Source organism: Cyanistes caeruleus, chromosome 27, assembly GCF_971803275.1.
Source record: "Cyanistes caeruleus chromosome 27, bCyaCae1.hap1.1, whole genome shotgun sequence".
Taxonomy (NCBI): domain Eukaryota; kingdom Metazoa; phylum Chordata; class Aves; order Passeriformes; family Paridae; genus Cyanistes; species Cyanistes caeruleus.
The window spans coordinates 4,095,833-4,109,075 of record NC_141727.1 but is presented as its reverse complement, the minus strand read 5'-3'; the positions used below and the strand labels follow the sequence as shown (position 1 = coordinate 4,109,075).

The following is a 13,243-nucleotide window of genomic DNA, read 5'->3' as shown; positions in this document are numbered from 1 at the left end:
AGGGTTTGGGGTCCGGAGGGGTCACGGGCAGCTCTGGGGTGCGGAAGGAAAAGGGATCGGGATCCCCCTCTGGATCAGCCATCCCGGAGGGGCAGCGTGGGCTGGGATTCGGGAATTCCAGGGGGTCTCCAGCCCCAAAAGCCACTCCTGAGATTGGGAAACAGCCCGGATCGCATCCTGAAAATTCCCAGGAATTGTCCCTCCCAGCGCCGGCCCAGGGAGGAATTATCCCTAAAATCCAACCTGAAGCTCCTCCAAGGAAAAATCCCACCGGGTTTTTTTGGGAATTCTTGGAGCGTCCGGGCTGACATTGCCACCGTGTGGGGACAACGCGGCAGCGCCGGGGAGCGGAGAAGTCCCAAATTCGGATTATTTGAGGATAAAATAACCCCGGGATGGTCCCTTGGGAAAATCCGGCGCTGGAAAAGCGGGAGCGGGTGGAGAAGGAGCGTCGGGGCCATCCCGAGGGTGTCCAGGGAAATCAACTAATTAACAGGGGGTTAATTGGGGCTGGATGAGGGTGGGAAAGTGGGAATTCCCAGGGGAGAGGCAAATCCGAGGGAGGGGAAGTCCTGGAGTGGGATTGGATCCATGGGAGCCATGGGATGGGATGGGATGGGATGGGATGGGATGGGATGGGATGGGATGGGATGGGATGGGATGGGATCCATGAGATCCATGGGATCCGTGGGATAGGATGGGATCCATGGGATGGGATGGGATCCATGGGATAATGGGATGGGATCCATGGGATGGGATGGGATGGGATCCATGAGATCCATCCTATGGGATCCATAAGATGGGATGGGATCCATGGGATAATGGGATCCATGGGATGAGATGATGGGATGGGATCCATGGGATGGGATGGGAACCATGGGATGGGATGGGATGGGATGGGATGGGATGGGATGGGATGGGATGGGATGGGATGGGATCCATGGGATTTTATGGGATCCATGGGATTTTATGGGTTTTTATATCCCTTTGAGCAAGAACCGATGGGCCTTTATCCACAGGATTCCTGTATTTTTCCCCAAAAATTTCACTTTCCCACGGGATTTCCCCCAAAGGAGGGGCCTTTCAAGAGGATTCCCAAGAGGATCCCAAGAGGATTCTGTTTTTCCCCAAAAAAGAGGGATCTTTCCACAGGATTCCTGTTTTCCCAAAAGGGGAACGGGGAATTTGGGCAAATCCAGTAATTTTGGGATGAATCTCTGTTCTCTGAGCATTCCCAGGCAGAGCCGCTCCCTTTTTTTTTGTTCCAAATCCATAGATTTTTGGGATCAAAAACTTTCCAAGGTATCCCTCCCTGCCCATCCCAAAGGAAGCCGTGATCCTTTTAGGGCCGAGTCCCTCCCAAATGGGATTTTCCCTTTTTTATCCCCAAAAACCCCATTTTGGATAAGGAAACCCCTCCCCCCTCTCCCTTCCCGCTCTTCCCAAATTCCCGAAAACTCCAACTTTGCATTTCTGAGCTCTCCGGGGTCAGCGGGGTCACCACGGGTCACTGAGCAGCTGCTCCGGCTCTCAACCCCCTGGAAAATCCCGGGAATCGGGAGAATTCATTCACATCCCAAACAAACTCCTCCATCACCGGCGGGCAGGGGAAATCCTCGGGAAAAGGTGAAACAAAACTTAAAAAAAATTGGGAATTTTTCCCATCCTTTTTAAGGATTTGCTAACCCCAAACTCGCCACGGTTTCAAAATGCTCTGGGGGGGTTTGAAATTAATTTTTTAAATTTATCCCAAATATTTCGATTTTATCCCAAAGTTTTCTGTTTTATCCCGAATTTTTTTTGCTTCCCACCAGGAAAGGGAGTGGATAAAACCATTCCCTGCAATGGGAATAATTTGATTTGGCCTGGATTAATTAATTTCTAATCCCTTTTTGGGGGGTTTTCCTGGAAAATCCGGTGCATCCTCCGGAATCTTTGTTGCTCCGGGAATTCTCTCCCCTCGGCTTTTCCTTTTCTTTTGGTGCTGATTCCCGTTTTCCACACGGATCCCTCTTTTCCTGCTCCTTGCAGGAAGGGTGGATTTGGGATATTTGTGGGGTCAAAGCAAATCCCAATGTTCTCCCTAAGTGTTTTTGGGATTTATTCTGGTTTTGGTGTCCTAGCACCAGCAAGAATGGAGGGAAAATCCCATTAGAATTCCCAGCTGGAGTCTGTGGGATCTGCAGGAGGAGCTGATTTCCCTTTCCCATCCTTTCCCATGGATCCTGGGATCTCATCCAATGGATCCCATCCCTTCCCATGGATCCCATCCCATCCCATCCCATCCCATCCCATGAATCCCATCCCATGGATCCCTGGATCTCATCCAATGGATCCCATCCCGTGGATCCCAACCCATCCCATGGAACCCATGGAATCCCATCCCATGGATCCATCCCGTGAATCCCATGGAATCCCATCCCATCCCATCCCATCCCATGGATCCCATCCCATCCCATGGAATCCCATCCCATCCCATCCCATCCCATCCCATCCCATCCCATCCCATCCCATCCCATCCATCCCGTGAATCCCATCCCATCCCATCCCAACCCACGGATCCCATCCCTTTCCAAATCCCACAGAACTCCCAGATCCTCCTCCTCTTCCTCTTCCTCCTCCTCCTCCTCGTGTTCCTGCACGTCCCTGTCAGGGAAATCCGCCCCTGGAATGATTTGATGGGAATTTTCCCACCTGGGAATTCTCCCCCTCTCTCATCCCGCTCCCAGATCCCCCCATTCCCACCTCCGGAAGGGGATCCCGCCCTCCCAGCACCCCCGGATTTGGGGGAATCTCCACAAATTTCCTCTTTCCCGGGATCCAAATGTCCGAGGGAGGAATTTCCCGGGTGAGGATTTTCCTGGGAATACTCCGGGTGTTTTTCTGTGGCCTGGGAAAGTTGGGAATTCCCCCATGGGGAGCAGGGATTGGACTGGGAATGTCTGAATGTGGAAATCCATAAATACAGATAAAAATAAATCGATCGAGCCAAATAAATTAATGTATAAAAACATAAATTGATTTATTAAATAAAAAATAAAAAATAAAAATATTATAAATTTAAAAATAAAAAAATAAAAAAAATTGTATATAAGTATATAAATAAATTTATATAAATTATTTTAATATAAATTCATAATCATATTTTATATAAATATTTTTATATAAATTTATAAATATAAAGATATAAAAATATATCTATATATAATAATCAATATAAATTTATAAATATATACATACATAAATAGATACATATATAAATAGATACATATATGAATAGATATATAAATATATATAAATAGACATATGCATATATAAACATGAAAAACAAAATAAATTAAGTATAATAAAGTAAAACCAAATTAATTAATATAGAAATACACAAATACATAAAAGTGTTGCTATAGAAATATATATCAATAAATATGCAAATACAGATCAATAAATATCAAAATACTCAGGGGTACACAAATAAATACTCAATTAAATGCATTGATAAACACAAATATTTGTATATTCCAATATTCCACTATTCAGATATTCAGACTTTTGGATATTGGGATATTCAGACATTCCAATATTCAAATATTTTGATATTCAGATATTCCAATATTTGGATATTCCAATATTTATACATTTGGATATTCTGATATCCAGATATTCCAGTATTCAAATATTCAGATATTTGGATATTGAGATATTCAGATATTCCAATATTCACCTATTCAGACATTTGGATATCAGGATATTCTGATATTTGGATATTCTGATATTCAAATATTGGGATATTCAGATAATGGGATCTTGGGATATTTGGATAATCCAATATTCCATTATTCCAGTATTCCAATATTCTAATATTCAGATATTGGGGTATGGGGATATTGCGATATTTAGATATTCCAATATTCAGATATTTGGAAATTGGGATATTTAGATATTCCAGTGTTCCCATATTCAGACATTGAGATATTGGGATATCAGATATTCAGATATTTGGACATTTGGATATTTAGATATTCCAATATTCAGATATTTGGATATCCAGATATTCCAATATTCCCATACTCAGACATTGGAATATTCCAATATTCAGATATTTGGATACTGGGATATTCAGCTACTGGGATTTTGGGATATCAGATATTCAAATATTTGGACATGTGGATATTCCAATATTCAAATATTCCAATATTCCCTTATTCACATACTAGGATGTTGTGATATCCGGATATTGGAATATTGAGATATTCCAATATTCAGATATTTGGATATTCAGGATTTGGGGATATCAGATATTCAAATATTTGGTCATTTGGATATTCCAATATTTAGATATTTGCATATTCAGATATTCCAATATTCCCATATTCAGATGCAGGAATATTCTACTATTCAGATATTTGGATACTGGGATATTCAGATATTGGGATTTCAGGATTTTGGGATATCCAATATCCAGATATTTGGACATTTGGATATTCCAATATTCAAATATTCCAATATTCCCTTATTCACTTATTGGGATGTTCTGATATCCAGATATTGGAATATTGAGATATTCCAATATTCTAATATTCAGATATTTGGATATTGGGATTTCGGGATTTCGGGATATTGGATATTCAGATATTTGGGCATTTGGATATTCCAATATTCAGATATTTGGATATTGGGGTATTCAGATATTCCAGTATTCCCATATTCAGATACTGGGATATCAGGAAATTTGGATAATCCAAAATCCTGATATTGGGATATTCAGATATTCCGACACAGGCACTTCCAGCTTTTCTGGCCCAGCTCATTCCCCAAAAAAATTCCTCAGCAGGGATCCCTCGGTGGGGCCCTGGCAGATCCCAGTCCTTGGATTTTCCCATCTCCAGGCCTAAAAATTCCCAAAAAGAGGAAAAATCCCCAACCAGGAGTGATCCGGGCATTGATAACAGGAGGTGCAGGGACACCTGTGGCAGGAATTTGAGACAAAACGAGTTTATTTGGGATTAAAATTAGGGTTTTCGGGATTAAAATTAGTTTTTTGGGGATTAAAATGAGGTTTTTTGGGATTAAAATGAGTTTATTTGGGATTAAAATGAGTTTATTTGGGAAGCGCCTCCCGCCTGTGCCCTGCCCACCGCTGTAAAAACAGAATATAGACATTAAAAATCAATTTATTTCCAACTGGAAAGTATTCCCATGTCCCTACGGACGCACCCACGTGGAATCCCGAGTGGAATTTCTCCCCTTTCCCAAAAAAATCCCTCTCCTGGCGCTGCTCCTGCCGCAGATTTCCTGGGAAATGACGACATTCCCCCAGCCCCCTTCCCCTCCCTCCCGGCGCTCGGGGGGCTCCGGCTGCCCCCCAGAACCCCCCCTGGGGAGATCGGGGAGAATTCCTTGGGATTTGGGATCCTCCCAGCCCCATTCCCGATCCCCTGGGAAAGGGGAGAATTCCCGAATTTTCCTTCCCGCTCTTCCCCTCCCTCCCTGCCGAGCTCAGCCCGAAGGTAAAATGGCTCTGGCTCGGTGTGGAAAAGGAAATTTAACCCCAGGATTCCCAGGAAAAGCTCCAGCGCCCTTGGAATTTTCAGGAATTTTGGATTTTCCCCCTGCTGGTGTCCCCAAAACCCCCCCAAACCCCTCCAGGGTTGGAACAAAAAGGGATTTGGGGTTTTTGTTGGAAAAAAAAAAAAAAAAAAAATATTCCTGACAGGAAATTCTCGCCATGCGCAAAAACAGGGGGAAAAGTGCGGGATTGGGTTGGAAAATTGGGATTTTTTTCCCGCGGGGGGAGCACCCAAAGGTGCTGGGAAAAGGGGGAGATCCCAGTGGATCCCTGAGCCAGCTGTGGGATCGCAGGGAAAAGCGATCCCGGGATCCCCGCTCCCCAACTGGAGTTATTTTGAATTTTTGGGGGAATTTTCTTTTCTTTTTTTACACTCTCGCTCAGGAATTCGCTTCCTCCTCCTCCTTTTCCTCCTCCTCTTTCCTTCCTCCTCCTCCTCCTCCTCCTCCTCTCCCGGGATCCTCGCTAAACCGGGATCGCTCCCGCTCCATCCTTGAGTGGAACAAATCAAATCCCGGCATTAAAATCTTTTATAAAAAAAACACCAAAAAAAGAGATTTCGAATCAAAAACGAGGAAGAGGAAGAAGAACAAACCCAACTTTTCATTCCGGAGACAAAAACGGGGCTGGGGAAGGAGCGGAGCCGCCGCTTCCCTGCCCCCAGGAAGGTTTTCCAGGGAAGTTTCCCCAAAATTCGCCTCCTGAGGAGTCCGAACGCAGCCTCAGGTTCAGACAATGGAGCCCGGAGCTGCCTGAGCACTTCATTCTCATTTTTTTCCCCATTTTTCCCCCATTTTTTTTATTTTTTCCCATTTTTTCTCATTTTTTCCCATTTTTTCCCACTTTTTTGGGAAGAGGAATCTGCAGCCCGGGTTTGGTTTGGGGTTTTTTTGTTCCTGGGGTTTTTTTTTGGGAGGGGAGAGTTGCTAAACACCGAAAAAAACCTTGGGATTTAAAGTTGGAAATAAAGTTTAGCAGCTCCAAGGAGTGCGAGAGAATTCCCATTTTTCCCCCCTCTATTATTTCCCTTTTTATTTTTTCTTGCCCCCTCCCTATTCTTGTTTTTTCTTTTTTTTTTCCTTTTTTTTTGTATTTTTCCCATTTTTTATTTTCCTTTTTATTTTTTCTTTTTTATTTTCTTTTTTATTTTCTTTTTTCTTTTTTCTTTTCTTTTTTCTTTTTAAATTTTATTTTTTCTTTCTTTTTTCCTTCTTTTTTCTTTTCTTTGTTCTTTCCTTTCTTCTTTCCTTTTATTTTTTATTTTTTAATTTTATTTTTTTCTTTATTTTTTCTTTATTTTTTCTTTCTTTTTTTCTCTTTTTTTTTTCCTTTTTTGTCTTTTATTTTCTTTTTTCTCTTCCCCCCTTTTTTTCCTTTCCCTTTCTTCCCTTTCTTTCCTCTTTTTCTTTTCACCTTTTATTTTTTTTTTTCCCTTTCAAAAAAGAATCCGGGCGCAAAAAAAAACCCCACAAAAGACGCGAATTGAATAAAGACGGTGCACGAGTAAAAAAAAAAAAAACCAAAAAAAAAGAAGAATACAACTCCCTCAAAACTCTCATTTTCCACCGCTTTTCTCCGCCGCTCTTCTCACGGACACCAGCTAATAAATACAATTAATAGCCAATTAATTAATAAGCCGCAGGATGAATTGTGGCCGAGGCCATGGCTTCGAACGACCCGCCTAGAAGGAAAAATTTTCACGCTTTATTAAAAATATTCCTCCACACACCCATCCCAGAGGAATCCACATTTGGGAAGGCGCAGCGACCTCTTCGAGCAACCCTACGTGGAGCCAAAAAATCATCGAAAAATCCATTTAAACCGCGGAAACAAAGCGGAGGCGCCCGCGCTGCCGCCACCTCGGAACCTCGGTGATTTGGGATTTTTATTTTGGGGGGTTTTGGAGTGATTTTGGGAGGGGGGAAGGGGGGAAAAAAAGCGGCTTTGGGGAGGGGGAGAGGGGGGAGGGGGCTCATTGTGCGTGCGGGGTTTGGGGAGGGGGCGCCTGTGAAATCTTTGGGGTTTGGGGACACCCCGTGGAACCCCGAATATTCCAGCGGTGGGGAAGGAACGTGGGACCCCCCCCGAGCCCCCCGAGCTTTGTTTTACACCATTTCCCCCCCAGAAAAAAGCGATTATTTGGGAGGCGGGGGTGGGTGCGGGGCCGGCCCGGGCGATGAGAGATGTTTGACTTCTTGATTTTTTTTTTTTTCTCTCTTTTTTTTCCCTCTCACCGGGGAGGGGGCAGACGAGGAGCCGAGCCCCGCAACAGGAATTTGGGTTTTTGGGAGATGTTGCCAAACCTCGACCGGAGCGTTTGAAAAGCGAGATCGGCTGCTTTTTTTTTATTATTATTATTATTATTTTTCTCCCCCTTTTCCTTGTTGGTTTTTTGTTTTTGTTTTGGTTTTTTTTGGGTTTTTTTCGCCTCCCCTCCCCCTCCGGCCCCTCTGCGGAGGGATGTGAGCGATCCCGGAGTGGGAAACAGAAATGTCCTGATTTTCCTGATTTTCCGTGCCCTTCTTTGAAAGGGACAAAGTAAAAAAACAACAACAACAAAAAAAAAACACCAAAAAACCAAAAAAAAACCCAAAATACCCAAAAAAACCCCAACAAAAAACCCCCAATAATAAATACCTCGAGGCAAAATGTTCCTGACCTGCGAGGGGACCTTGGCGATGGCTCCGGCCCCCGTGGATTTCCACCGACAGACCCGGCCGGGCCATTTCCACGCCGGCTACCAAGAAATCCAAGGAATCAACTTGGGCTACTTACAAATCGACGGCACCCAGATGTTCGCCCTGGCCCAGGTGCTCAGCGACCTGTTCAAGGACATCCCCAGGACCACCATCAGCAAGAAGATGGAAACCTTAAAGATCAAGAGCCGCCGCTGCGACCTGGCCGAGCTGCGGACCCTCAAGGCCATCAACTCGGTGCCCACGCGGGCCGTGAAGTGCTCGCTCATCTCCAAAGCGGACCTGGAGGCTCTCTGCACCTCCTGCCAGAGCCTCGGCCCCCGCCGGAGGAAGAGGAGGAGGAAGAGCAGGAGAAGGCAGCAGCTGCTGCTGCCGGGCTCCGGGGAGTTCTTCCCCTGCCCGCGGCCCCCGCCCTGCAGAGCCGGCGGTTGTTGCGGCTCCCCCGGCCGGGCCCCGCCGCCCCCCGGCCCGCAGCAGCTCCAGCCGGCCCGGGGGGGGCTCTTTGCGGCCGTTCTGGCCGGTTCCCCCCGGCACCTGCCGCTGCTGCACCCCGCGGCCGCTCAGCCCTGCGCGCTGCCGGCCGGTGGCCACCGGCGGGGCCCGAGCTGGCCCAAGGGGCTCCCCCCGGCCGGGACGGGACCCGCGGCCGCCGGGAAGGGCCGGACCCGCGGCTTCCCCGCCTCCAAGCGCCAGGGAACCTCCGCCGGCTACTCCAGCGACTCGGACTCCAGCCTGGACCTGGCCGCCTCCAGCCCCGCCACCTCCAGCGACTCCTCGGAGGAGGAGGAAGAGGAGGAGGAGGAGGAGGAGGAGGAGGAGGAGGAGGAGGAAGGGGACAGCTCGTGCAGCAGCGAGGAGGGCAGCTCCTCGGAGTCGGAGAGCAGCTCGCTGTGCAGCGGGGACTCGGTGCAGAGCACGCGGTACCGGCAGGCGGCCCTGCCCCGCTTCCAGCCCCTCCGGGAGGCGCCGGGCGAGGAGCGGCCGGGGGAGCCCGAGCTCCTCTTCCTCTCGCAGCAGCTCTGGGCCCGCACCCTGCGAGCCACAACTTTGGAAAGTTTGTGCGCGGCCCCAGCGCCGGGCCCGGGGGCTCAGCCGGGGCTGTACGCGAAGCTCGAGGCCTCCCCTGCCTCCTCCTCCTCCTCCTCCTCCTCCTCCTCCTCCTCCTCCTCCTCCTCGCCCCCTCCCTCCCCGAGCAGCACCCCCGGGGGGGCCCCGCCACAAAAGGAGCGCGGCTTTGGGGACGCCGGAGGGAAGGATTTGCACAAAGATGCCTCCAACAATAGCTCCTCGTTCCAGCGGCCCAGCGGAGCCTCCCCGGGACCGGCGCCTTCCTCCGAGGCGGCCCCGGAGCTGCGGGGGAGCCCCGGCCCCGCTGCCCCCGGGGAACCGCGGCCGGAGCACTTCGACCGCCTGATCCGCCAGTCCAAGCTGTGGTGCTACGCCAAGGGCTTCAACCTGGACGGGAAAGGTTTGAGACAGGGCAGGGACGGCCCGGAGCCCTGGAGGGGAGAGGAGCTGCGGTTCCAACCCCGCGGAGGAGCCCAGAGCCCCCCGGCGCTGCGGAGCCGCCGGGACGGCAACGCCAAACGCCGGCGCCTCTCCAGGGTCACCGAAAAGCAACGCGACTCCTCCAAAAACAGGCGGCCGAAAACTCCCAGGAGGAATTCCAGGAAGGGAAACACTCCCTGCAAAAGCAGCCCGCCTCGGAATTCCTTCAGCCTCATGGGCAATTTCCCCTGCACGCCCTCGCTGGTGGTGGGCGAGGACGGGGATTTGTGCCCGGCTTCGTCGCTGGGAGGGAAAAACTCGTGGGCGCTGTCCAAGACTCACCCGCTGTGGCGATGGCACCTGGGGGGCAGCGCCATCCCCGTGCCCCCCAGCCTCAAATTCCGCCTGGAGGGGCCCTGAGGAGCGCGGCAGAGACCGGGGACAGTTCCAGGATGGCGGCAGAGCGGGAGGTGCCGGGGGGGACCGGGCATGGGGAGCGGGGTCCCCTCCCAGCCCCGCCTGGGGAAGGGGCTGAGCGCAGCAGCCGCGCGGGGTCGTTTTGGGGAGGATTTGGGGCGGATTTGGGGCCCAGTTGGGGCTGATTTGGGGCAGAATTTGAGGCCCAGTTGGGGCTGATTTGGTGCCGAATTTGGGCTGATTTGGGGCCGAGTTGGGGCAGATTTGGGGTAGAATTTGGGGCCGAGTTGGGGACGAATTTGGGGCCGAGTTGGGGCTGATTTGGGGCAGAATTTGGGGCAGAATTTGGGGCCGAGTTGGGGCTGATTTGGGGCCGAATTTGGGCTGATTTGGGGCCGAGTTGGGGCAGATTTGGGGTAGAATTTGGGGCCCAGTTAGGGCAGATTTTGGTGCCGAATTTGGGCTGATTTGGGGCCGAGTTGGGGCCGAATTTGGGGCCAAGTTGGGGACGAATTTAGGGCCGAGTTGAGGCTGATTCGGGGCCGAGTTGGGGCTGATTTGGGGCTGATTTGGGGCCAAGTTGGGACAGAATTTGGGACCAAGTTGGGGCCGAATTTGGGGCCGAGTTGAGGCTGATTCGGGGACGAGTTGGGGCTGATTTGGGGCGAATTTGGGGCTGATTTTGGTGCCTGATTTGGGGCCGAGTTGGAGCCAAGTTGGGGTCGAATTCGGGGCTGATTTGGGGGCCAAATTTGGGCTGATTTTGGGGCTGATTTGGGGCGGAATTTCGGCCAATTTGTTGGGCTGGTTTCGGGGCCGAATTTGGGTCGAATTTGGGCTGATTTTGGGGCCGAGTTGGGCCCGATTTGGGGCCGCGCGTGCTCGGGGATGCTGAGTTCAGGAGAAGTTTTAGGGTGAGGTTAAAACGCCAAATAATTCCCCAAAAACTCCGCGCGCCGCTGCAAAGGAGGAGGGGTGGGGGTCGGTGATTCCCAGGAAAGGGATTTAGGGATGAAGCGGCTGCTGGGAAAACTGGGAATGAGCCGGGAAAACTGGGAATGAGCCGGGAAAACTGGGAATGAGCTGGGAAGAAGCTCCCGCCGCCCTGACCCCCGACCCCTACTCCCAAAAAAAAACCCCAAAAACCAAAAAACGATGAAATCTCAGACCTAATTTCTCCTTTTTTCACCATTAAAATTGGATTAAACTGATAAAAAAATCCCCTTCCTTATCGGGCCGAGTGGATCCCGGTGAAAATCGGGAGCAAATCCCAAATCCCGGTTTTAGAGCGGTGTTTTCCAGGGGAAGGGAGGAAACGGCAACGTTTTAAAAAATCGGGAATTTCGGGAGGTCGGAAGAAATCCGGGAGGGTTGGAGAGGAAGAGACTTGGAAATTCAATTTTTTTTTAAAAGAAAAGTGGTGGAAAAGGGATAAAAAGTGAGGGATTTATGGGATTTATCCATAAAAGGCTGCAGGCCTGGAAAAGCTTTGGATGGGGGGAAAAAGGATCCGGGAAAATCGGGAATGATCCCGGTTGGAATGCGCCGGGAATGTCCCTCCCTCCCTCCTCCACCGAGGGAATCAAATCCAGCTTGAACTTTTCCAAACCTTTGGAAATTCCCGATGGGATTTCCAGCCCTGCTCCATCAAAATCCTCAAATCTCTGCTTTGAAACGTGGGGGGAAAAAAAAATCAAAGCAAATTTGGAGTTTTTTGGGGGTTTTTTTGTGTTTGGGATTTTTTTTTTTGGCCTTTTTTTTCCAGGAGAAAAAATTCCTGGGATTCCCTGAGGGAATTTTTTAATTTATCCTCCAAAATTTAACCCTGAAAAGAAAAAAAAAAAATTAAAATTAAAGGAAAATGGAAGGGGAGGATTGAAAGGAAAATCTTCACACGCGGCCTGCTGGATTGACCCCGGCTTTGAATTCCATCAGCGCCTTACAAAAAATAAGGAAAAAAAGGGGAAAAAAGGGGGTTTAAAAGGCCTGGAATGTTTGGAATGTTCGGGATTTGGTTTTCTCTGGAAGTGGCAGATTGGTGCTAAAAGCGGGGTTTGGTTAATTTGGGTTTTTAGCGGTTTTTTGGGGGTTAAATCGGGTTTTTTGGGGTTTTTTTTTGCTCCTCCCCAGCTGAGCAGAGCAGCGGGAAATTCCCTCGCCAAAACCTTGGGATTTCCGAGCCGTTATTCCCAAAAAAATCCCCCCAAACAGCCCCAAAACGCGGCGAGAAAAGCGGATTTTAGCGGGTTTGGCCCTCTCAGCGCATCCCAGGAATCCCAAAAACCGGGGAGGTTTTCCATGGAATTGCGGGTGGGGTTAAAAACGCGTTTTCTAGAGCAAAAAAAAATAATGGAATTTTGAATAATTTGCGGGTGCGGTTGGAAAAAAAATCCCGGGATGTGCTCTGGGAATGAATATTTATATTTATATTAATAATCTTATATTAAAAAAAAAATCATATAAATCTATATAAATCTATTAAAAATCCCGTCTATGAGTAGAAATAGAAATATAAAAATATATAAATATAAATATTTCAATCCAGCAATCTCCGAAACCCGCAGCTCCCCCCTCAAAAAAAAAAACCAAAAAACTCAGGAATGTTTTTCCAAGGGATAAAATCACTTCGGGAATTGCGGGGGGAGCGGCCCAGATTTTTATCCCGGTGTAAATACGGCTAAAAATTCCCTTTTTCTATTAAAAAAATCCACATTTTTTGGGGTCGGGGTGTGAATATTTGTAATTCTTTGTAAATATTTGTAAGGAATTCTGTAAATCTCAATAAATTCGCTGTAAATGTTCTGTAAATATTGGAAAAGGGGGGAGGCGGTTGGGAAAAAAATAATTCAAAATACCTCAAAATTTTCCTTAAAAAGGCACCCGGAGCAGCAAAAGCAGCCAAAAAGAATCATTAAAATAAGAATTATCATCCCGATGTTAATTGTGATAATTGGTTTTGAGGTGTTTGAGGGAACGGAAGCGGCAGAAGAATAAAGAAAATAAATTTTAAATAAGAAATAGAATGAGGTGGGGGGACATGGAGTGGGAAGAAATGGAATAAAAGAAATAGAAATTA

The 13,243-nt window shown here is 48.1% G+C and overlaps 1 protein-coding gene across 1 annotated transcript; it reads left to right on the top strand.

Annotated features, from left to right (window-relative positions):
* The first annotated feature begins 8,214 nt into the window (after positions 1-8,214).
* EPOP (elongin BC and polycomb repressive complex 2 associated protein) lies at positions 8,215-10,606 on the top strand. Its single transcript, XM_086864373.1, has one exon. The coding sequence runs from the start codon at positions 8,215-8,217 to the stop codon at positions 10,168-10,170; it is 1,956 nt and encodes a 651-aa protein (XP_086720499.1). The 3' UTR covers positions 10,171-10,606.
* Positions 10,607-13,243: the final 2,637 nt, after the last annotated feature.